This window comes from Microchirus variegatus, assembly GCF_963457635.1.
Source record: "Microchirus variegatus genome assembly, chromosome: 5".
Taxonomy (NCBI): domain Eukaryota; kingdom Metazoa; phylum Chordata; class Actinopteri; order Pleuronectiformes; family Soleidae; genus Microchirus; species Microchirus variegatus.
The window spans coordinates 18894426-18918951 of NC_139806.1; the positions used below are offsets into that span (position 1 = coordinate 18894426).

General features: G+C 41.2%; 1 protein-coding gene across 1 annotated transcript in view; it reads right to left on the minus strand.

The window, feature by feature from the left end:
* Nucleotides 1–15279, minus strand: part of adgrl2b.1 (adhesion G protein-coupled receptor L2b, tandem duplicate 1) — a gene marked incomplete at its 3' end in the record, with an annotated part of 73909 nt that extends 58630 nt beyond the window's left edge. The window contains exon 1 of the mRNA XM_083889400.1: nucleotides 15146–15279. Within this exon, the coding sequence (XP_083745526.1) occupies nucleotides 15146–15221 (76 nt within the window). The 5' untranslated portion in view covers nucleotides 15222–15279. The remainder of the gene's footprint in view (nucleotides 1–15145) is intronic.
* Nucleotides 15280–24526: the final 9247 nt, after the last annotated feature.

Genomic DNA, 24526 nt, shown 5'->3' on the forward strand with positions numbered 1-24526 from the left:
ATTGTCACCAAGCATACCAGAGTCAGACATACTTCACGGCAGTAAAACGAGTCCCCAGTAGTACTCGTATACCGGGAAATGTACAGATTGTTTATGGGTGTGTGTCTGTACACTGCCAAACTAAATTGGACTGGTCCATAAAACAAACTGTCACATAAAACATGTGCAACACGTGTTCTCTGTGACAGGTCCTGTCAGATGTGAGACACACGCAGGAGCAAGGTGGGAGATGAGGAAGGAGATTTGGGATTCACAAAATAACACCTGCTTTTCAAATACGGGCAACACCCAGACAGTTCTTCGCTGTCGCAGCCACAGCGGCTCACGTTTCATTTCAACTGTCCAAATGCGTCGAAACACTGAAAATCTAGTTGGACATATGGCTCCGTCTCCCATGACACTTTAGTCCCCGCTGTGGACCACCTTGCTGGGAACTGTTTCTAAAGACAGTGTCAGACGTGACCACAAACCCCGGGGCTACACCCGCCTTTCCCAGACAACTGCTATCAGAGACTCTTGATTCCGATATAAGGATTCTAAAATAGAAACTGGCAATATGCGCCTGAGTCCATTTGTGGTTAGACAAAGCGCTCTGAGTCATATCCTTTTTCTCTTTCTGGTGATGCATGAATGGGACGAGTTGCCACTTCAAATTTCAAATCCACCTTTTTGTTTTCATAGCCACAGACTCCTTTTCTAATTCACCTCTCATTTATTTCACAAAAAGAAAATGATGGGAGCGGCATGTTGAAACATGTCTTCACAGGGTTTAAGGTGAAGAGTTTGTCATAATGCTCAGACTGAGCATGATATAGACCCTGCTGCACTGCCTCTTAACTCCTCAGGTGGATCCATTGAGAGGGAAGCGAGATGCTATCAGGTGTGTTTTCTCTTTTAGTGTTGACGCGTGAATTTTTCGAGGAAAAATCCTTTTCTTTTTTCCACCTGGGACTTACTTTCATAGTTTTTTTCTTTAAACCCCCTCCTCTGAACGGTGAGTCGTTTATATCTAGTACTTTGCTATAATAACACTTATACATGGTGTTTTGCTTCTTCTTCTTCTTTGAGCAAAAGTTTTAGGAATTTATTAAAAAAGCAGGCTTATCTGCAGTAAGAGTCGTCAGCTGACGAGGATTCTAACTTAGCGTCAGTCTTTTAGTGTTGAATCAACCATGCAACCTTCATGGGGATTTTAAATACCCTGTTACAGGATTCTTTTGTTGAAATAATCAGTGGTGATTGTTAAAGAAAATAAATCAGCTTGAGTTTTAGCATTAGTATTGGCTTAAATTGAAGTCAGAGTGGTTAGCCTAGAAACTGTCAACAACACAGAAACCTCCACGGTTGTCAGCCAAGAATAAAAACCCCAGGTTTTTTGAGTGTTTGTTTTATTTGCTCTGTGTGAAACTGGTCACCAGTTGTTTCAGGAATTAGGACGCGCTGCTAGAATGTAAAGATTGACAAGTAGAGATGGATGAGTCATCAATCTTCTCACCTGCTGCAGCTCTTGCTCACAGACCTGATTTATTTCTGACCAATTTCTTTTAAAACATATCCCAGAGTCAGTAAGTGGCCACCTACATTAAGTACTATATTTTGAACTGAACTATAATCACACATACACACTGGTTTCCTTATGCTGCGCTGGTAAATGTTTCACTGTAAGCTACAGCAATAATCACCTCGACAAATCAATCAGTGCCTTCAGGACATTTCCAAAATGTTCCTTCAGACGTGCAAACCTGGGGTATATTTAACACCTTGGAGAAATCGCTGTCTGGAATAACATGAAAAAAAAAAAAAGATTTAATTTTTGGCACACTAACTGATGCACACTAAACATGGTGGATTATTTTGTCTCCCCAGAACAACTGAGCTGCAGAAGACTGCAGATGAAGAATTTCTCCCATGGGAGAGAGTGGATGCTATAATGACTGGCTCTTAATTCGGCCACAAGAATCAAGGTTTCCCGTGCCGATGGGTTGGATGATTCTTGACCCTGTGGGCGCACATCAAAGAAAGCCAGCACGGAAAAAGGAGAGTTTCCTTACATTACTAATACATATAATCCTCCAGATGCAAAGTGAGTGGGTGCTTAATGTAAGTCATGACAGGAATAATGAAGTTGAAGAGACATCGTTGTTTTCTTTTGTTTGGTCTATGGACATATGACTTGGATAAAAGCAAGGTATAATTCAACACCTTGTATAGTCTACCTAGAAAACAACCCTTTCATACGGATACAAATAACTGTCACAGAGGCTAAACATTTGAAAGAAAAAAAACACGTTCGTCTTGGAAGATGAAAAGAACATATATGCTCCCACGAGAGTGCCATTTTGACAGAATTAGTCCATTGCTTGTTCAATGTATAATATATTGTTGCATCTCTTCTTTTGCAGGGGAGTTGATGAAACACACAGAAAGTGGTGAGTTACAGCAACTCAAAGTGCAGCAGGGGGGTAGTTTCACAGGATTGATCTAGGCTGAGTGACACTTAACTCCCAGTAAAGCCCATATTTTACCCCAGCACTGAAAACCCACCTTGATTTTACAATAAGAAAACCTCAGTGAATTAGTCAGGTAAGGATGGGGATGAAGAAGGAGAAAAAGGAGGAGAAAAATAAAGGGTTTGTCTCTATGACATGCATGTATCTCTGCTCGTGATTTCTAGGGCAAAGCCTCGCCATTTTACCCTCCTAATCATCCCCCGCGTCTCTCCCACCCAACCCTGGCTTTACAGAGCTGAACCCAGGCTTACTCCGTATGTCACGTAGACAGCGTGTCAGGAAGAAGCTGCAGCTGGAACGTGGATTACATAAATAATGAGCCGCAAACTACAAGGATGGCGAGGAGCCGCGATCGAGGCCTCGAGACAATAACGAAAAGACAATTCTGATAAGGGGTTTATCTTCATGCAAGGCCAGCAGTGACCTCAAACACAATAGTCATATCACCTTCACAGGGCACAGATCCATTATGGTGCTCTGTGTCGCCAAACAAACCGACTTGTGCTGGAGTGATTTGAGTTATGCACATGAGGAAGTACAACGTTTGAAATTTGATGTGTACAGACACACACACACACACACAAAATAAATATACATATGTGTGTGTGTGTGTGTGCGTGTGTGTGTTTGACATACGTTTTTCATCTAGCGCACAATTCATTGCACATTAAAATACAATTTTGAATGCAGTTAAGGCAGACTGTGCTGGCTTACATTAGCGAGTGATTCCTATCAGTATGTCTTCAGGACACATCCTGAATTCCTGAAAACTATGATCATTCTGCTGCAGTGCACTCTCCACAAGTCATACAGTGCACCGGGACTTGACTCTAAGGCGAATTAAATTGCTAAGGAGCTCGACTTTCTAAAAGTCGAGTACTTGCGTTTGAAATTGACCTCATAAAACTGTATGAGCTGCATTGTTTTGGACCGTTTTAGAACACTTCAAGCACAGTTGGACACACCTATGGATTTCCCCACTGACCATGTGATCTTGTGATGTTGCAGCAGTCCCTCTCTCAAAAATAATAATATGTATTTTTTTGTTACCTAAGGTCTGACAAGAGAAGCCTTTTAGGTCATTGACACAACACTGTGAGTACCGCAGAGAAAGACCATTGAAAAAACTACATCCATGCACATTCCTGAGCAGTTACCCGCCACTATCTCGAGAGCGCTGACCACTTTGATTGACTGGAGAGTGATGACCTTGCCCCGTTCCCTTCCACTAGCATTCCAGTCAATGCGAGCAGAAAACAGGAGCACTGATAAGAAATGCTCAGATGGAGAGATGCTGATGACAGACAGTTTCCTTCCCCTCATCTTCGCTGAAACCATTGTGCCTTTACACACACACACACACTCAGCGGGAATATACAGTATAGTCGGTTTGGCAATGCAAACAGTGAATGCTAAAACAATTGCACTCTTTGTGCAGCACTATTTCACTGACTTTCTTCCTTTTTCTGTGTATTTAATTTCCTACACAGCAGGAGAGTGTTTCCTTATCGTGCGGTGTTTATACCTGCGAATCAGCTGGCGGCCTTTTGTTTGCAGGTGACCCACCCCGAGATGACATTTAATTCCTGGACAAAAAAAAATGTGTGGTCATGCTCTATGGCACAGACTCTCAGCCTGAGGAGATTACTAATACAGTGAATTCAACAGACCTGCATTCATTGCCTGCAGTGAGAGCTAGCCTGCAGGCACCAAGAGAAAGAGACCCCAGCACACATCATTACACTGATTTGAATCATATATGACCACTAACCTTGCAGAAGTGAGTGAAAAGAACAAGGAACCACTGTTACATGAACCAAAGTGGAAGCAGTTTTATCTTATATTTACACATCAGTCTCTCTTTTGTCCGTTTTCTTCCTCCGGCCTTAAAAATAGACTCACAGTGTGTGCACACACTAAATCGCACACAAACTGTGTAGTAAAGCCCTTCTGTCGAACACCAAATCATTTCTTGGATTGATTGCCATCCATTTCCGAGTAGATTTAGCAGTGCAAATCATAAAGAGCTTCAACAAAGACATGGATCCATCCTGACCTGAGCTTCTGAGGCCAAACCACAAAGACAGATTGTAAGGCCGGGAGGAGTAGGAAATTTTAATCTAAATATTTGAATTTAAACACATGCTCACTTTTGTCTTCTCCTAAATGAAGCTCTGTCACAATTACAGAGAAAATACCAGAAGTGTATGTACTGATTAATAAATCAGAGATAGTAGGATAATAGGAGAAAGAATGTAACTGAAAACTGGCATGGGACCACTGCAAACTTCTTGAATGGAAATAATTTAAAGTGAAGACGAAATACACTGATTAGCATCTTTGTGACTTCCAATCGTATTTTTCATTCTTCCTGGTGTCCATCAGTTTCAGCCCTTTATCTGTTGTTTCTCTCTTTCACGCTGTGCTGACATATACAGTGTATTATCCACGCCAATTGCCAATAAACCTGTTTTCATTCTCTGCACTTGTTTTTTTTTTTTTTCCTGTTTCTGTAGTGTGACACACGCAAAACGGTTCAAAATGGTGACTGAAATGCAGCCATTTTAGACGACATGTTCCTTCCCCACTTTTCCAAGCTGCTGTGCTTAGAGTCCTACAAACCACAACATCATCTGGGGGAAGAAAAAAATGCCATACCCACATGTTCTTGTAACACACATATTGAATAAGAAGCATAATGAACGAATGCATTGCATTTTCTGCAGGAGGCAAAACCTAAACCTGCACTATCAGGACAACGCTCGTGACTTTCTTTAACAGATAGAAGCAAAGATTTTGTTGGCCCGATTTGCCATGTTTTGTTACTCGCTAACGGGGTCTGAGAAGTCGGTGCATTTAGTGACAAAGGTGCTGAGTTGGAAACTCTTGGATGACGTAATATAAACTGTTTGTGCCAGTTCATTTTGAAAATCAGGAATGTTTACCATTTATCTTGGCGTAACTGCCGTCACTCAGCCATGCAGCAGGTTTTAGCTTTGGTTACTCAGTCAGTCTCAGACATTCATGTTTCATAAGTATATATAGTTAAAAATATATTACTAATAGTAAGTGAGTATTTAATTAGAGCAGCAGCTGCATTGATTGTCTCACTCAGCATTACATCTCTTTGGTGTTAAATATTGCATGCATGCCTTTTGTTTTTGCATGTTTCTTAACTCTTTGATCAAATGGAATTGGTTTAGCGTTTTCCCCCAAGCTATTTAAAAGTGCTGGATGAACACTGACTGACGCACACTGAAATTTAACAGGTTCTTGTTGACTCTCTAAATAATTTTGTCTATCTTCCAAAACAGATTTATATTGTTGGCACACACATACACAAACACACACACACACACTGAAAGGAAAATAATTTACATCTTTCTAAAGTGTAGACTTAATTTTATTCGAAAAAACCTCCTGGATTAAATGCATTACTTTGTTATGACAGCTGAACCCTCCTGTGAAGCAGTGAGTTACACCAAGCAAGTCCAAAAGTTTAGATTCTGAGGCAAACTACTGTGTGGCTGTAAGCTGGACTCATCTATTATTTGAATTAGGCTGCCTGCAGAAAAAAAAAACAAGTGCAGACGGCATTTCACTATAAGGAAAGAGTGAGGTAGGCATCTGGTCCAATGTTTATACAACTTGTTACCATAAGGGGTGTGAATTGAATGGTTCTGAGATGCTGCAAGCAATTGAGAGTTACAGCGCGCTTCACAAATGAAATAAAAGTGTCAGAGAACACCTAGCCCATTAAATTAAGTGATTGTTCATCAACTGGACATAAAACAGCATCTTTTACAATCTCGCCCAAACACAATCTAAAAGACAAGTTTCTCTTCTAAAGGGAAATAGGTTTGCATTCGCATATTGGATGCAAACGGGTTCTTGCTGCTTTTTGTTTTACCAAAAATGCACTCAGGAAATCAGTATCACAATAAATCTAGGATGACCCTATCAAGGGTGATATTGTATTTCATTTCCTCTGAGTGGAATACTGATCCTGGAGATTCATATGACTGGCTCATTTCAATTCCATCTACTCTTGTGGCTCCAAACTTTTCAGGTCCACAGTTATTATTTTTAAAAACAGCATATTTTTGCACATCAATATTCAGAAAAGTATCTAGTGCACTGTTGAGAAATTGAGAGGCTTTATACTACAGTAACAGCAGGGAGTGTGGCCACATTCAGACACAACTGTATTAGTAAATGAAAACAAATATTAAATCACCATAGAAATGGAAAGGTTTGTCCAAGTCCATACAATTTGTAATCTGTAAGAAAGTATGTCAAATTCGAATGATGGGCCCACTGCCATATTTATCAAAAATACTTCCAGTTGAACAGAATTTCCATGCAAGACTGATGTATCCCACGTTTTTTTCCCCTTCCTTTGAGCTTGTTCTCACCACACAGTTTGACCAGTCATCTGTGAATCTCCCATGGTTTAGCTGATAATTCATGATCTCCCTGCCATGGACCCGCAGCATTCAATATGAATTATAAAACGGCAAGCCAAGCATATCAATGGATGACAGACTGGATGTGTATGGCCCGGGGCCAGAGAGGAGTTAGAGCACAAAAGCTCCCCCCCATTCAGTCAACCCCAGGACTGGAAATACCAGTGTGGCACAAGGGAGGGTCTTCCATCAGCACAATGTATGGCATTGCCTGAGACAAATGTTGTGCTGGGACATATTGTTAACCTTTACAACCTTTTGGGGAGAAAGACAAGCATGCTGGTAGGTTCAAGCGTGGAATATTCCGCAACTCGAGTGAGGGACGTACATTTAAGCAGCAGGAGGGACAGACGCCAAAGGACTGGGAAATCTTCTCATTAATCGATTGCTACTTCTTCCTCGCATGTGATTCTTGTGTCGACTGACTTGATAATTCAGAAAAAAAAACCCTCCATATTAATGTCTCCTATTCACACACTCCATCCGCGCTGGAACATTTGGTGGGACCAAAACAAACACGGCCTCTTCGCGCTGATCCCCTTCTCTGTGGATGTGACACAGCTTTCAAACAAAAACCACTTAATCTTTTTACATTCCCCTCTGGTGCAATATTTAGATATGAATACCAAGGTGGCTGCTATCCGTTTGGCATTTTAACACAAGAGCCAACTGAAAGTGTTGACACTGGCTTGGATGATATAATGCCCGCTAAATCTTGGCTCTCTGGCTTTCTTTGCTCTGAAGACTTAGATAACGGCTCTCATTCAGTCACAGTAGGTGTGCATGTGATGTGCCTATATACACTTCTCCCACCTTTGTGGACTCTGCTTTTGAATCGAGTCGTCTTCTTCTTTCAAATGTGCAGACTGGGCGGCCTGAGACATCTTAGGCAAGCCCCGATACCTGCATGACCTACTTTATTCTAGAATAATTCTATGCATGTGATATATAATGGCACATGGATGTGGAAGAAAATACAGAAGAGAAATGAGGAAGGAACATATGAAAAAAAATTAATTATTGTGTTAACACGACTAAAATTGGACTTATGAGTACATGTAAACTAGGGCTGTCAAAATTAAAGCGTTAACGCAGGATGATTAGTTTGAGGAATTAACGCGTTATTTTTTTTAAACGCACTTTCTCACTTTCATTGCGCTACGGGTAGACGTGCAGTTTATGAACAGGCAAGGCAGGCAACTGCTTGGGGTCCCGAGCCGATAGGGGGCACCCGACACTCGGAGCCTGAGGGCTGTTGCATAAACGCATCCCCATCCCCCTTAAACAACAATGGTTGATTTGCATTGAAAGAAAGAAAGCAACACAGTTGCAAGTGGCGCTACTGGCGCAGATAATGATATAATCATAACATTAACAGTAAATGACTGCTGTTACTGAACAGTTACTTTGTCTAACTAACGGGGACACAGACTTGAACAGCAGCTAACATTAGCGTCAGAATGCTAGCTGACGCTAACGCTAACTAGTAGAAGCAGTGCTTCAAAGGTGCTGATGAGGAATTTCATCAGCACCTTTGGGTTAAGTACCACCAAGAAAACTATTTAACTTCTATACTTTATATTTTGCTTATAATGTAACTTATTTACAGTGCAATGTATACTTTTTTTAAAAGTTTGTTTTAAAGTTATTTACAGTATTTTATTTTTTCTATATATTTATATTGTCTTGTAATGTGGGTTCTTTACAATGTAAAGTTTATTTTTTACTAAGTTTGTATAGGTTTTTTTTTTAAAGTTATTTACAGTATTTTATTGTTCTTTACATTTATATTTTCACATACTTTATTTATCTCTCCATTCCTCCAACATCTTTCTGGCATATTAACGAATGGTACCCTGTGATTTATCTGGTTAAAAACTTTTTAATCTTTTGACAGCCCTAATGTAAACATGAGTGAACTCGCACACAGACCCAGATAATGCAATTGGGAATCGATATTGCATGTACACCTTCAGTCAGACCAGAGTTGGACTCAAGCTGGCCTGGACACTCACATACAGCACAGTTCCCACCCACTGGCTAGAAGAAGCTATGTACACAACAACAACAAGAACACAGCAACATTGAAGTTTTTTTTTTTGGATTGAGTCAGCTTGAGGAATTAAATATTTTAAAGTTTGTGGGCGATAGGTAGGCGCTCGACACCCTGACAACTAGCTCAGAGCAAAACCAGAACCTGAAAGGGGGCATATCGTCTTCTATCCTGGGACAGGGAATGTAGTCCAAGAATGGCACAGTCTAAGCTACCACCGTAGCTCCACCTGACTGATGTGTCTCTTCTGCCTCTTTATATATATTTAATGCATTAATGGTACAATCCTAGAGATGTTTATGAAATCAAATTCCATTCTGATGCAACAGTCATTGAGTGTCTACGCTGCCCCCCTCCACACACAAGGGACTCACAGGAAATGATGCATGAATCAAAGCCAACATTACTGTTTTTAATTTTATCTCACCGACACCTCAACACGTAGTGTTCACTCTAACATATAGAGATGCTGTTGCAAACCAAACGTGTCCTGTGCTGCTTCTTTCCCCACAAAGTGTGAACTGGTGAAAGCGGCGGGAGGGCGATTTTACGATGAAGCAGTTAACAAAAAGTATTTGACGCTCGAGCCAACTGTCGTTGTTCAGCAATGAAAAATGTATCGACAAACAGATGTTTTGCTTCTTTTTTTTTTTTTAAATCTCAACTTAAGCATGTTATCTGACGCTGTTTTCAGACAAGTCCAGAGAACTGGGAACTGGGTGCGGACATGCTCGAGAGTTTCCCATTCACACACAAAAATTGAAGCCAGATATTTGTCTGACTCTAGAGAGTCCTGGCAAATGACTGGTGTCTGGCTTACGGGAAGCAACAGACTCGCCCATTCATCTCTGAATTTTTCTCTGCTGCATCCTCACATGAGCTCAATCAGACCATATCTGGTATAGGGAGCGAGGAGGAGAATGTCATGAGAAAGTCCAAAGTGACTTCTCTGAATAGGTCAATTGTCACATGCAGCCCTTGGTGAATATCTAAAAGCAGCTCAGCACTCAGTGCAGACGTTAGAAAATAACAAATTATTGTGGTCGTCCGACTAAAACTGGAGTTTTGAAATAAATGTTAACATGTTAAACAAAGTCCAGTTTGTCAAAGTCAAACTAACAAGTCTAATTATGACTGCATGTGTGTGTTTGACCAGACTCTGAACTGACCTCCGCTCTCTGAACACAATCCACAGTTCAAACCCTCTTGGCTTTGGTCAGGAAATAATAGAAGAAACTGGCAAACAGGAGAAGACATGTGGGGGGAAACATGCAGAAATCTGGACCACATGCATTCTTTGACTGAATTAATGTTCTGATATTTTAACTTCAATAGATGGTAGAAATATAGAGAATTACACTTTGCATGCTACCCACTGGCTGTCACCAAAAGTAGTTTAATAAATCAAGCACTAGAAAACACTATAAATTCAAATAAATATAAACTCCTTCCTGACTAGTGCTTATTTATCGGGACAAGGATAGTAGTCAAATTAAATGGCGAGGTCGAGCTACAAGCCGAGCTCATCTCAACTGTGCATGGAAACGTACTGAGTGCTGTGCCATCAGGGGAAAGCAAGGCAAAACGATACCAAAGTGGAAGCGATATCTCTCATCACATCTAATCTCGGAACAGCGTTCTGCCCAGTGTCATGTAGCCTGTTTGCATCCATTTTCTAACTCACTGTCCACTTGTGGCGGCAGCAGACTATTGTCCCTGACAGCTAAAGCTCGGCTGATGGCTGACTACAGCTTATTACGGACAGGTGAACCCGTTAAGCTTCCTGTAACTCATGCGGCTTCCACCGTTCATTACAGTCCTTTTTTTCCCCCCTTGATGTGGCAGGTTAACAAGCAAATTACGGTGTGATTTATTATCTCTTTGTACGATCTGCAATAGATTTCAGACAGAATAATATTAGGCGAGTCGTGCAGCCCCTTTAATGCAGTTTAGTGTGTACACCGTGTGCATAGCGAGTGGGCAAAGGAGAGCAAGCGAGGGAGCGTGTGGGTGTGAGACAGTGAGACTGGTGTCTGGAACAAAAATGGAACATGCAGTTTTTGGTTGTTTGTTAATACATATGCCTAAGAGAGACTGGATCTTCTCGAAATAAATGATCGCTGCTCTCCAATGGCAAGGCTAATACTCACATAGTCCACCATCATTCCCGGTGTCAGATGGCTATGACAACAGATCTGTTACAGTAGAATTCATTATTTTATAGGACTACATTTTAACCTTTGTGATGACATGACTATAATTCTGCACTCCCACCACACACTGGTATGCCTCACTTGATTAAGTAACACTGCTCTCAGATGCTCTGGTCGTCTCTTTACACTACATGAACCGCACAGTTATAAGATAATAAAATAACCTGGTATGTCTCGACTTAATTACACCATCTTCGAATGGACAATACCCAGGGCTTTTAATACTCTTCTGCATTTTAATATTTTCTTCTTTGCTCAAGGTTAAGTTTCAGAAATGTTCACTGTCTTTCTCTCCACGATAAAGTCATCACACACCACTGCTGTCTAACTTCATTCTGGAAACTGCTTTGTGGAAAAAAAAAAAAAACCGCTTGTGCGGAAAGAAATCTGACTACAGCAGTTCCTGGCATTATGAAAAATACAATTTATTATCTTTAGTTTTTCTTGCAATCGATTATTTTCGGCCACATTGAGGCGCCAGAAACACCTTGACAACAATGATCTTCAAAATTGAACATTTACAAACACAGCCAGGGGTTGCGGACTTAATGGGTTCATCTTGTGTTTCTGGGCCCGTTTCTGATGTTGGCTTTGTTTTGGTCTCTCTCAACAATTTGATAGGCTACGATAAATTAACTTGAAATCACCTAGACTAACATATCACATTGATTTAACAAGCAAAAAGAATTGATTTCACAAGATTCCTGTATTTTCTTCCTTGTTTTACAGCGCAGTGTTTCCTTCCAGTTTTACACAAACCGATCATGTTTGTTAAAACTTCACTTGACTTCACTGTCAGCTCTGAAGGGAAAAGTCAGTCCCGGGGAGGGAGATAAATCATTTTCTTTTCAGGTTTGTCAATTAACATTTCAAAGAGTGAGGAATGTTTTGGGTAAAAATGATAACCTGATTATACCCTCTTCTGGTGAGGGACAGACGGTAATTATCAAGTCGAGAGGTTTTCCTTGCCGGGACTCTGATGGAAACGTAGATCATAAGAACTGGGATGCAGGCCCTCAGGGCTGGACTGGCTGAAGGTGAGTGGCATGTGGATAGAACCAGATATTGTTTTCATACACACACACATTCCTGTATTGATGGAAGGGCAAATATGCATTCTTAGGCCTGAGAGCGCTCACATCAACTGAAACCCAAAACCTTGGCTTTCTGCATGCCAAAGCAGCATTTCTCTTGAAGAAATTCTGCAAGACTATTCAACTGAGTTTCTAAGCAGAGCCAGATCATCGGCTATTCTTCAAATGTCTCATGTAAGATTGTTCCATATTATCTGAAATTACTAATCTTAAAACAAAAAGGAATTTCTGCTTGAAAGAATGCTGCGACTGTCGGCTCCATAGCTGTCTGTCTTTGTAACTAAATTGTACAGTACAGCTAGACCGAAAATAAAAGTGGAAGCAAAATCTATCACAGAACAAAAACTGCAAGACAGAGGAAAAAAAAAGACCCATCCCCCAAATCCCCATCTCCAATAATGTGCTTCAACATCTATCTGTAAGCAATGCTTGGCACACAGTGATTTTGGGTTACTTTGTTTCCTTGCTACAATGGGACTGAAAGGAGAGAAAAAATGCAATGATAGTCATTAAGCAGACATACCGATATCAGCCGTTTTAATTGGCATTTAACAGACGGGAGTGTTGTGTGACAATACTTGTAATTATAGCCAAATGTGGTAATCAAAAGTGAGGGAAGGAAATAAAAAGGGCTGCCATTGCAGACAATTAAAAATACTTCCACATTATTTTTCCTCCGGAACTCTGGAAATGAATCAAGTGTCAGGCTTTTGATAGTTTTTGGGTACTGGCTGATCAGAAGGATCAGACATAGGTGCAAATGAAAAATGTATCTCTCTTCTATGGCTCCAGAGCTTCAAAGGGAACTCAGACAATCTGTTATAAAACCTCACTTTGCAGAGTAGCTACGATTCACGTGGCCCATACGTTTGATCCACAAGGCAATTCCTAAATACAAACCAGCAAATACTTTTTTTTTTGATTTTGTTAGGATAAAAGAAAAGAATGTTTCTTTCGGGGCTAAAAGCATGTCCAGGTGAGATCAGGGTTTTTGTTGTCGAGTAAGCCATGCTTGACTGTCACCGCAGCTGGGAACTTGCAGGATGAGTTGCAAGGACAAATGTGCACGGATGAAATGATCGCTCTTCAGGCGAGTTTGGGAGCTCAACAACAAGCAGCTTTTACAAAACCACACCCTGACAGAGGCCATGTTCTGCACGCAGGTTCTGTGGTTAAGGAGCTAATAGCTAAGTTGAAACCTTGAACAGGAGGAAAATGTGTGAAGTAGATTGTGAAGTGATCTGATCAAATGCAGACAGCCTCAAGTACTACAGGACTGTTCGACATCATTAAAATGCATCGTGCATTCTCCTGTGACCACATACGATTGAATTCAGCTCCGTGGCTCTTTATTCAAATACATATTGATGCCATGTCTATTAGGGAGAATGAAATGATGTTTTTAAATAGTGTGACTGCACAGATGTGTCCGCTGTCGGCATGCCTGTGTGTGTGTGTAACGGTGTGTGTGTGTGTGTGTGTGTGTTCGAGTGACAGAGAGAGAGAAAATAGAGACGAAAGGAGCTCAAGTGAATCTGTGGCGGCGGCCGATTACTGTCAAAAAAAAAAAAAATTAAACTACACCAGACGACATTGGTTGAGGATTGCGTACATCCAACTCGTGATCGGATCCGAGGACGCATACGGGCTGGATTTGGAGTGTTCAGACCTGCCTGTGGTCAGATCACTAAGGATGGATATTAAAACTAGATCTCAATAGGGTCTACAATGTATGTATAGCACAAGTTTTGGCTATGGACATGAACAAAGACTCTGTTCTGCTCAATTGTCTCATCCAAAACTGGAAAACCAGCTATTGCCATTAGTACCAATTAATATTTAAAGGTCCCATATTATGCAAAATCAACTTTTCAATCATTTAAATCCTTATATTTGGGACTCTGGAGGCCCCACCAGTCACCAAAGTGTGAAAAAAGATGACTCACTCATGTTTTTGTGGTCCTCCTCAGTCTAAGTAAAGGAGATAAAACACGCTATGTTGACTTCTGCACTCACTGGGACGTCACAATGCGCTAAATTCCTGGAATTGTTGTCTCGAGCAGCTCCGCTTTGTCCGTAAAACACGCGAGAGTGCTGGCGAAGGCAACGGTATCTGAAAACCGGAAGTCCGCGATACGTTCTATTCTTGGCTCCACAGTGCAGCACAGAGTCCTACACAAACTTCCAGCCTCAGAGGATTTATCTGTCCAGTGGATACATGTTATATATGACAGCTATGTGCCTGCTAGAGCCTGCAAATGATCACTTTTCCAAATGCTAACTGCTGTTAGCTTCCAGTAGCCTCTGTGGCTGATGTCATTTCCTGTCCCTTAAGTTTTGTTTTACTGTTCTTTAAGGTGGAGCTAAAGAGATACTACTAAACAGAGTGTGTCACAGACATGTTAATTAGGACACCAGGGAACTAGGTTAACTTAGAGAAATAGGGTATAATATGGGACCTTTAAGACACATGCCCAAATATAAGCTGTTTAGAGAGGTGAAAACTCAAAAGGCCCCTGATAAGAAAAGTGTATGTGTTAATGAAAAATGTTCATTGATCATCAAGAATATTGAAAAAGTTCAGCACAGTTTCAAATACTGTTTTTTTCACACTCCAAGGGTAAAGCCACTAAAGAAGAACTCTCCAGTCTTGCTACATCACAGCTCTTCACTTCTTTAGTGCGGCAACAACAATGGTCACTGATAAATTCAACTCATTCATACACTGAATAACAAGTGGCTTCATGAAAGCCTGACCAAGATTACATAAAAAAGCTACTTTCTTCCACACAACTCCATGGTTACTCACCTTGTGAACAATGAAAGCAAACGAGAAGGAGCAAGATGCAGTGGAACACAGGACACCTCCTCAGTGCAGAGGCCATTGTGCACTGTGTGTAAACAATCCAGGAGCCTGATGGCTAATAATAGTTGTTCAATGAGTTTCAGGGGGAGAGCAGAAAGCTGGAGCAATGTCACCGATCGCTAGTTCTTGGAAAAGCATCACCAGTCATCTTCTCATCTGAAAGAAACAAGATGACAGATTGTGAAAATTGAGAAAATGGATGGTGGTCATCATCATCAGCATCATCATCATCACAGCCTGAGCTGTGCTGCTGCTCAGCGGTGTAACATTTCTGAAACCAAGACCAAAATGACAGAACCTTGATATCTCAACTCCGACACACTCACTGCTGCATATGCGTGTTGAGATCTCATTACTCTACAAATGTAACTTGACTAGGTTTTTTTTATATATATATAACTGACACTATAACAAATAAAAATCATGAAAAAAGATTTAAATTACATTAAATAAAAAGTGTACAGTGTATTTTGCAAATACTACACATAGTTCACTGCATTATTTAAGTCATATCACATCTGAGTGATCACTACTCTGGTAAAACGTTAATTAATATCATTTAATTACATTAAACCACCTGAAACTTCACTTGATATAATAAAATCATACTGCAAATTAAACTGTCATCGCAATATCAGTCAGAGAAATTGCAATTTAATTTTTTCCCCCAGAACGTCAGGCCAGCGTAAGTTTACATGGGTCAAGATGTACTCATGAAATTGCAGACCCCCCTGCACGTTCACGTTAAAAGAAAACAAAATATGAGGGGGAAAAAGAAACATGGAATTAATCAGGCTCGGGCAAAAAAAAAAAGAGATTTGGCCCAATCTCCTGAAGAATCATTGCACAATTGCTGTTGCTGATTCAGTTTTTCATGCACTGCAATAAAATAAGTCATGTGTAAATCTGAGCACCACAAAGAAAACAACCCACTGACTGCTGTTTCAACAAATCATTTTTCACACAAATATTAAAAAATCCAAAGGTTTATGAGGGCATGTGCAAAATAAGCATGCCGGCTGCTCAACATGGTGTGTTTACACTGCCTCATTCTTGCACTCTTCCCCGTTTCCACCTTCCCCATTTACTCCCCAGATCCCCGCGGGAGAAAGCTTGTCGCTCCGGCAACGCGTTCACACAGGACGCCATTAGAGACCCGGCTGCATTGTGAACTACTTTTGTCTCCTTGCTTATCAAGAGGTGGCAACAAAAAAAAAACAGCTCTTTGTCTGGAAAAACTGCAAAAGGTTAGTGGCCGGGACAAACTAACACCCCAGACAGATAAGCTGCTTACTAAAGTCAAACACCGAGGAGGGATGTGTTGTGTCATATGTGAAATGCCACACACAAACACACACACAGGTTTGTGCAGCTATTCTTCTTAGGACACTGCATTTGCATCCACTCATTTAGACAGCATAAACAAAGCCTTATCCCTAACCATAACCAGTTAATGCCTCACCTTAACCTGACCATAATTCACATCTTAGGTCTAAACTTAAGCCTTTTGGCCTCCATGAGGACGACTGGTCCTGACAAGGTCAGTGTTGATACACACAAGAACACACACACACACACTGTATCCACCCTGTACACAGGATCAGTCACTTGGTAGCCGTCATTATGCAGAGGAGAGTGAATGTTGCCCCATTGTGAATGCAGCTCCTGTCAACCACCCTGATTATTTTATAATGAACCTAAATTTGAGCAGCAGAGCAGTCAGCCCCCGATCGCTCTCCCTGCCTCACTAATGCATTCGGATATTTTTGGCAACATAAAAACCCACAAAACACGTGAAGCTTTCACATTAGCTTGCTGAGCAATAACTTAAGTCACTATTGGATTCGTTCTATGTCTGACCAAAAAGCCTGGTTGGGACATAACAGCTCACTGGATCTCCACCTAGCCTGACACAGCCTGAGAGTATTTATTTTCATTTGAGGTCAACCTGGATGAAATATTTGTTCAGCCTGGCCTGTGCCAAGCAAAAACACATACCGCCTTTTCTCTCTCTCTATATATATATATATATATATAATTTATCAGTTAAACTTGGGTGGCTTTATCGGAATTGTGGTTTTATTTGTCTTCTAGTTGTTTATCTGCCAGTGGCGCCGGACCAGATCAGATAAGACGGAAGAAAACTTGAGGGTGCTTTCATTCTCTCCTCATGGGAAGTCTCACAACACGTCGACAGAGGCTGCACATACTCTTAAATCTTGTAACAAGACTTCCACACGGTCAATATTGGGCAGAGCACTTCATCTCCAGAGGTACATGCGACTTCTTCCATCGCCATCTATCATCCCCCAATACGCGGCCTGGGGCCACAGGGTAACCATAATGGTGGTTGACAGGAGGAGATTTGAACCGTTTTGGGGGGGGACATTCCCTGCCCCCTCTGGCCTGCTGGGCCCCCTCGGTCACTCAGGCTTTACAGACACCAGAGGCCGAGAGCCTAGCAGGCCTCACAGAGGAAGTCTTGCCCTCACTACCCTGGGGTTCTTTCTCTTGCTCGGCCGTCGTCCCGCTGAGAAACACATCTCCATTCTCCCCCTAAGCCGATGGAGGACACAGCCATGCTCATCTTCCTAAAACACTGTTTTGTTTGGTGGACCTTCTCCACTGGACTTGAGATAAAAGGATTAGGTGATTAACGTTAGGATGCTTTACACGAGGACTAACAGACAAATCATAATTTCACATCAGGGGTATTAGGGGGGGTGCTGTTTGTAGGAGGGGGGTTTAAGATGTTCTCAAGCAGAAAATGATTTGAAGAGGTAAGTGAGGCATCGTTTACCCCTCGGAGCTTGTGCTCAGGAATTATCTACACTGAGCCCCCACCACAACCACCACCAACCCCCCTCCCTCCCGTCCCCTTGAAGTCTGGAAATTGAGGTTACTTGTATCTCGGCCAGTGATTTTCGCATGGAGATCATCATGTTCCACTGACGCAGACGTGTAAAAAAAAAAAAGCACAGTTATGACTGTCACCACCTACACTAAATCTAATGAGCTCAAACATGTAATATGCACTTTGAGACCACTGACTATTTTAAATCTGATCTATGAGCTCCTCATCTTTAAAAATATATATATGTGCGTGCACACACACACACACACACACACATACAGTATATATATATACCCTCATATTTTCCCTTTCTCTTTAGCATATATGATTCTGGAACAAAAAAAAAAATCCAGCGATGAAAAGAAAAATGATGCGCAAAAACATTCACGACATCTGTTTTTCTTTTGTCTCCAATGCAAACATAGTGGAAAGCTAAGGGGAGAAATCTATCATCAGTTAAGATAATGGAGAAAATCACAGTCCACAGCAAATTTTTCACATCGGCCTGATAGAAATAATAAGCAAGCATTTAAGAGAGGACGGAAAGCAATTAAAACATAATTAAAATAAATGGATGGAAGGAGACAGCCCACATGTCTTAACTTGAAATAGAAGGCTGAGTGCAACAGCCGGCTGGATGAATGTGAGGCTCCTTTGACAAAGCTTGTGTCTGCCTAACTCAAGCTGGAGAGGAGTCCAGTGAAAGAGAGAGTGGGAGAAGGGGGGACTTGGGGAGTTTGTAAGCCGAGTGGGACTAAATGGATGGGAGAGGGAGAGCAGAGGAGAATGGAAGGGGGGGAGAAAGAAAAAGGGCGGTAGGGTCAGTGCGGAGGATTGACAGCCTGTGAGTACGGCCTGACCTCCGGGGGTTCGCCTCCAAGTTTTCTGCACAAGCTTAGCGAAGACAAAAATAAAGCCCAGGAATGTTAATTTATTTTCAATTGTCAACAGCGAGAGGCGCGAGATAAAGAGCGCATACATACATATCAAGTAAGACAGAAAACAAAACCCCGACGCGCAAGTCCAAGTGTTAGCTGAAAACCTACAAGTGAAATAGAGATGTGGCTCTGCTGAGCCGCTGCTGCCGACACAATGATTTCTTCTTCAACTCGTTGGATAACCACCAATTTAGAGAACTTTCTGCCCCGCCTATATGCCCTACATTCAGGACAAAAAAAGACACACATGTGAGAGGAGAATTTCAAACATCAGAAAATGATTGCTGGGTAATACGCGGGAGACAGGAACTACAGGAACTAAGAGAACACGGCCTCCAGACACTTTCTGTCCTCGGTGCGATCTGATGTTCCCAAGGAACTCTTTTGTCATGACAGTCCTGTCAGTGCTGCGCTTTCACGCCCTACAGGGACATGATGTCATTTCCTTGGCTCCGCCAGTGATGCAGAGACGTTGAGATCAACTGCCAGAAACAGAGATGGGACAACAACAAGCAGAGTCTGCAGAGAGCGTTTCATCGACCCACGGCTGATATGGTGTACAACTATTAGGATAAAGGCAGTGTAAACTGTGGTTCACGACTGTATATGTACTGACAGATCTATCAAGACAAATGTCTTATTAAATAAAGCCATTAAGTGATTAGTTCATGATCAGGAAGTTTATTTTCTGAGGATAAACTGTTTAAAGCCCCTAAAGAGATTTGTTAGATTTTTTGTTAATAAATGTTTTGGAGTTTTGAGCAGTTTCTTAAACACACACGCTGGCTGAATTTACAAATTTGCGATGGAGCTCCACAATATCTGCAAGCAAAACCTGTGCTCTCCTTATTTGCATAGACAAAAATGCGTTGTTTGCTAAAGGGCTGCAATTATTGCTAATTATATCTGAGTGATATTTTCTAAAGTAAAGGTTATGTCTTAGAAATGGCATAAAACAGCAAACGTCTATCAGTGTCAGAGTGACAGATGCATTTCACATTTTTTCATCGACAAATAGCTGCTGACTGATTTTTCTTGAATCACTTTATGTGCCGATCATTTCCGCGGCAGTTTGCGATAATGTTTTGAGGATTTTCTGCTGTAGCACTATGATTTTTCATACAGGAGGAATACATCTTTGCATTACTGCCTAACTCAATACCGACAAATAATTTATATAGCTGTTTTCACAAACACATACACGACTCATCTTCATCTATTTATGCATGTTTTCTCAAAGCAGGAGTCTAAGAGACCATGATGCAGTGCATTACTTTTTTTTCCCCTCTCTCGCTGCACTGCCTGTGGTGCTCAGCCTGACATATAGTTTTATTTTTAAAATATAATCAGGTGGTGTTGCAGTGGTTTGCGTTGTTGCGTCACAGCAGGAGGGTCAATAGTTACGATCCCAGTTCAACAAAGGGTCTTTCAGGCCTTGTTATGGACTGGCGACCTGTCCAGGGTGTACCCCACATTTTGCCCTACGAGCTGAGATTAGTATATATTTGGGTAGAGCTCTGTCACGCTGGGATTTTTATAATATATCTACATGGTTTACTCTGCATGTGTCAAGGGGAAACAAGCAGTGGCCACGCAGCAGTGCGTCAGGGTAAGTTTGCTGGTAATTTTGATCGTATCGGTGGTTTTACAAATTTTGTGCAGAACGGAAAAATAAAATCAATACCATAACAGCCCTCTTTAACAGCACAGAAGCGTCAGATATGCTCGCACCTACTGTATGTAATTAATTTGGTTTCAGCCAGGGGTAGAGAGGTGGAGACTCGTCATTAACTCACTCACTGGTTCTCGGTCAGCGACTTAATTCTACACTGCACTTCAGTTGCACTGGACGTTGAAAATAAAATAACTGTTCGAATTGATTGTTGCGATTAGTACAGCCGAGATTAGCGCGATACAATAATTTAAAGCAAGTTTGTTTACTTCTGGTGTGCGCTGACCTCTGACATGAAAGCCGGGAATTATCCACGCGACGCAGTCGCTTGCCTGCAGTCAGTCAGATATGGAGAGACTGAGAGATAGTAGCTGAAGATGGAGAGAAGTGAGGGATTGTTGGGCGGAAGGTTTCATTTTAAGAAGCTGAGCTGCTGTGGTGTTAACACGTGTTCTTGTTGCATTAAGGATGGCAGTCATCCATCTTGGCCCTTATTTTAAGATAGACCTGAGTCTCTTTGAAATCACAAAAGGCTCTTTTCCACCTTGGTCCCAACTCGCCTCGATGTGGCACAGTTTAGGTTGGTTTTCTACTACAAAATAGTACATACTCAATGTAGGCAGAGTCATCACCGCACTTACGGCTGCATGAAACTGCTGTGACTTGTGACTTGTAAAGCAGTTGTTTTCAGTGGAACTAAATCATATGACCAAAGCACAGACTCCGTCTGACACAGTCTCTGGACTGAAATAGAGCAGCAGGGTTTGTGATGCCGCTCACACCGGTAATATTTGGAGATTAACCCACGGTTTTAGGATTGTTAAGTCTTTTTTTTTTTACTGATCTACAGTTCGGCATTGCTCGGCCTGATTCTTGTGTCAGACGTCACTTCACACATGGTATAAGCTCAGACCCAAAGCAGGTACTGAAAAAGAACCAGGTACTAGGGGTGGGGGGAAGAAAATCGATTCATATAGGAATCGCGATTCTAATCATCCATGATTCTGAATCGATTCATAAACATCAAAAATCGATTGTTAAAAATGTTTTATTTATTTATTTTATTTTGAAAAACCACCCAAATCACCAGTTTGTGTTATTTGTGTACTTTTTTTGTAACTTCTGGGAGAAAAAGGCAGCTAGCCTAAGCTAAGTTATTTTTTGTACAGTAAGTAAGTTTTTTATTTGTTTTGAATGAATAAACGTTAACTTCTGACTTAAGTTTGCCTTTGTGTGATCACATTATCTTATACAAACTGTATTGTTTTGATGCCATAATTTGCCTTAACACTATGCATTTTATACATTTTTTAATCGAGAATCGTATGAATTGAGAATCATATGAATCGAGAATCGTATGAATCAAATTGGTTGAATCAAGAATCGATTTTGAATTCCATCGTGACCCTAAGAATCGGAATCGAATCGAATCGTGAGCCACCCAAAGATTCACATCCCTACCAGGTACCAGGTAATATCGCTAATGGAAAAGCAAAATAACTGTGCTGTGTCAAGGCAAGGTGAGTCGAGTCGAGCCGGTGAAAACGTGAAAATAGTTGTAGTGTAGTTTAAAAAGACAGATACAATTAAACGACGGTGTCTGAAATACACACTGTCTGATTCATTTAGTCGTTAGAAGAAAAGCAAACTTTTATTTGTGATTATCGAGATTAACCAGTTTCAAAATGTGAGCTTAATTAGTTATGCAGTTATTAACATGCAGCTCCTCTTCTGTGTAATGTGTAGACAAGTTCAGGTTTGCTGTGCATGAGTGAAAGCACTGTGGGTCATGAAGGTTTTGGTCTTTATCTTCTGTTAAACATGCACAAGTCTAACTCAAGCCACTTCAGCTGCAGCTTTTATGTATTGTTAAAATGGCTCCAAAATCTAACCTCAGTGGGAGAAAAACATGCTTTTAAGTTGAAATGCTTGTCAGCGCAGCTCAAAGGGACCAGAGGGAGAAAAAAACAAAAAAGCTCTGAAAGGTGCAAAGCTATTTTGTTGAGAACACACAACAGTTGGTGTGTTCAGCGGCTCTTGGCCAAATGATAGAGGCAGGAGATAAGAGAGTGCCAGCGGGCAGATGGACATAGTGAAACAGAGACGGGTGAGCAAAGAAGCTCGGTTAAGTGAGGAGAACAAAGAACAAAGAAGACCCCTGCTGAACAAGCAGGTTAGTGTCAAGCAAAATGACACGACAGGCATGTAATCTTTAAGGTGTGGAGAAGCAGACGCTTGGAAAAGTGATTAAAAAAAAGATGTTTCTGTTGAAATTGTGTGTCAACAAAAGACAGAAATCTAAGTAACACTTTACAGTTATTATCTCCATGCAGTCCGTCTGTCAGAAGCAAAAATGGTAATTCAGTGATTCATATGTCCGAATATTGTGATAAATGTCCTTAAATAGTCTGATTAGTATGGACTGATCAGCCATTACACATGATGATGTGTAACTTCATTTCATGAAATCAAAAGCACAAGAGGGTTTTTGTTTGATATTGAGGAAAATGAAGCTTCGTAAAAAAAATCGCACACAGCTCATGCGTGACATTGTGCTTGATGATTACATTACTGTCAATCACAACTGACAAATGAGATTTTTTATTAATCATTTTATGTGACTGTATCGTGTTTGTACTGTACAATAAATGAAAAAAAAATAAACTAAATAAAGAGGGACAAGTGATTTCCGTTTCAGTGACCATTATTCAGCTACATGCTACTACTGAGCTGATTAACACTTTCTGCTCGGCATTGAAATGAATACACTGACCCCAGAGCACTTGGTTAAGCAGTGAGGTCAGCGGAGAGGAGCAGAGAGAGAAGCTCTTTTCAATAAGTCTCTTCATAAATTTACTGAAGGCCTCACTTCTCGCCTCTGCCATGCTTAATTCTAGCACTCCCCTGCATGCTGTTAACACACACACACACACACACACACACACACACACACACACACACACACACACACACACACAGCTCTCTCTCCAATGTTAATTCACTATTCTTTTCAAGGGAAAATCACAATTGGTTTGGTAACGAACGATACACCTGCACACACACACGCACACACACATAGAGCTGGTTTGTGGCATAAGCAGTATAGACAAATGCTCCATCCAGGGGGCTCCACAAATGGGGAAGAAAGAAAAGTGCAACTGTAAAACTAGTTAGTACTATTTCCTAATGTGAAATAAACAGTAATTTGACTGCCTATTAAATAATAATTAAATAATAATATGTTTCTAAGTGTCCCCCGTGCACCGCTGACACCCCTCCTCCTCCTCCGGCTGAGTAGACTGTACCTGCTCTGTGGGCGGAGTTTTCTGATGTAAAGAGAATGCGACAAAATGACTTGTCTGCTGCATCGCATTAGTTATCTCTATCAGAGTGTGGCGTTAACTTAACTTGCTACACCCACCTTGCATTCCTCTGGGAAATGTGTATGGATTAGACGTATTCAAGCAGGTGTTGTACATTTGTCTGCAGTTGTATTGACGTCTGGTTAGCGAACGTTTGCCCAGTTTGTAACAGTCAATTAAAATACAATTAATTTATTTTCCACCCATATATATATATGTGTGTGTGTGTGTGTATGTATACACATATCCGTGATAAAGTGCACACCATTTATGTTAATATGCCATAGTTTAGATTAGATTAGACCAGGTCTCGAACTGGCGGTCCCCCAATCGATTACATGTGGCCCCCCCACTTCCATGGCCCATGACCTCAGCATCTTTTAAACACAGTGTGCAGCTGAGGCACAGCTGCCAGTGAGGTGATAGAACATAATATATGTTTGCTACACTCTTAGAAATAAAAGTGCTAAGTAGAACCACATAAGGTCCTCATAGGGG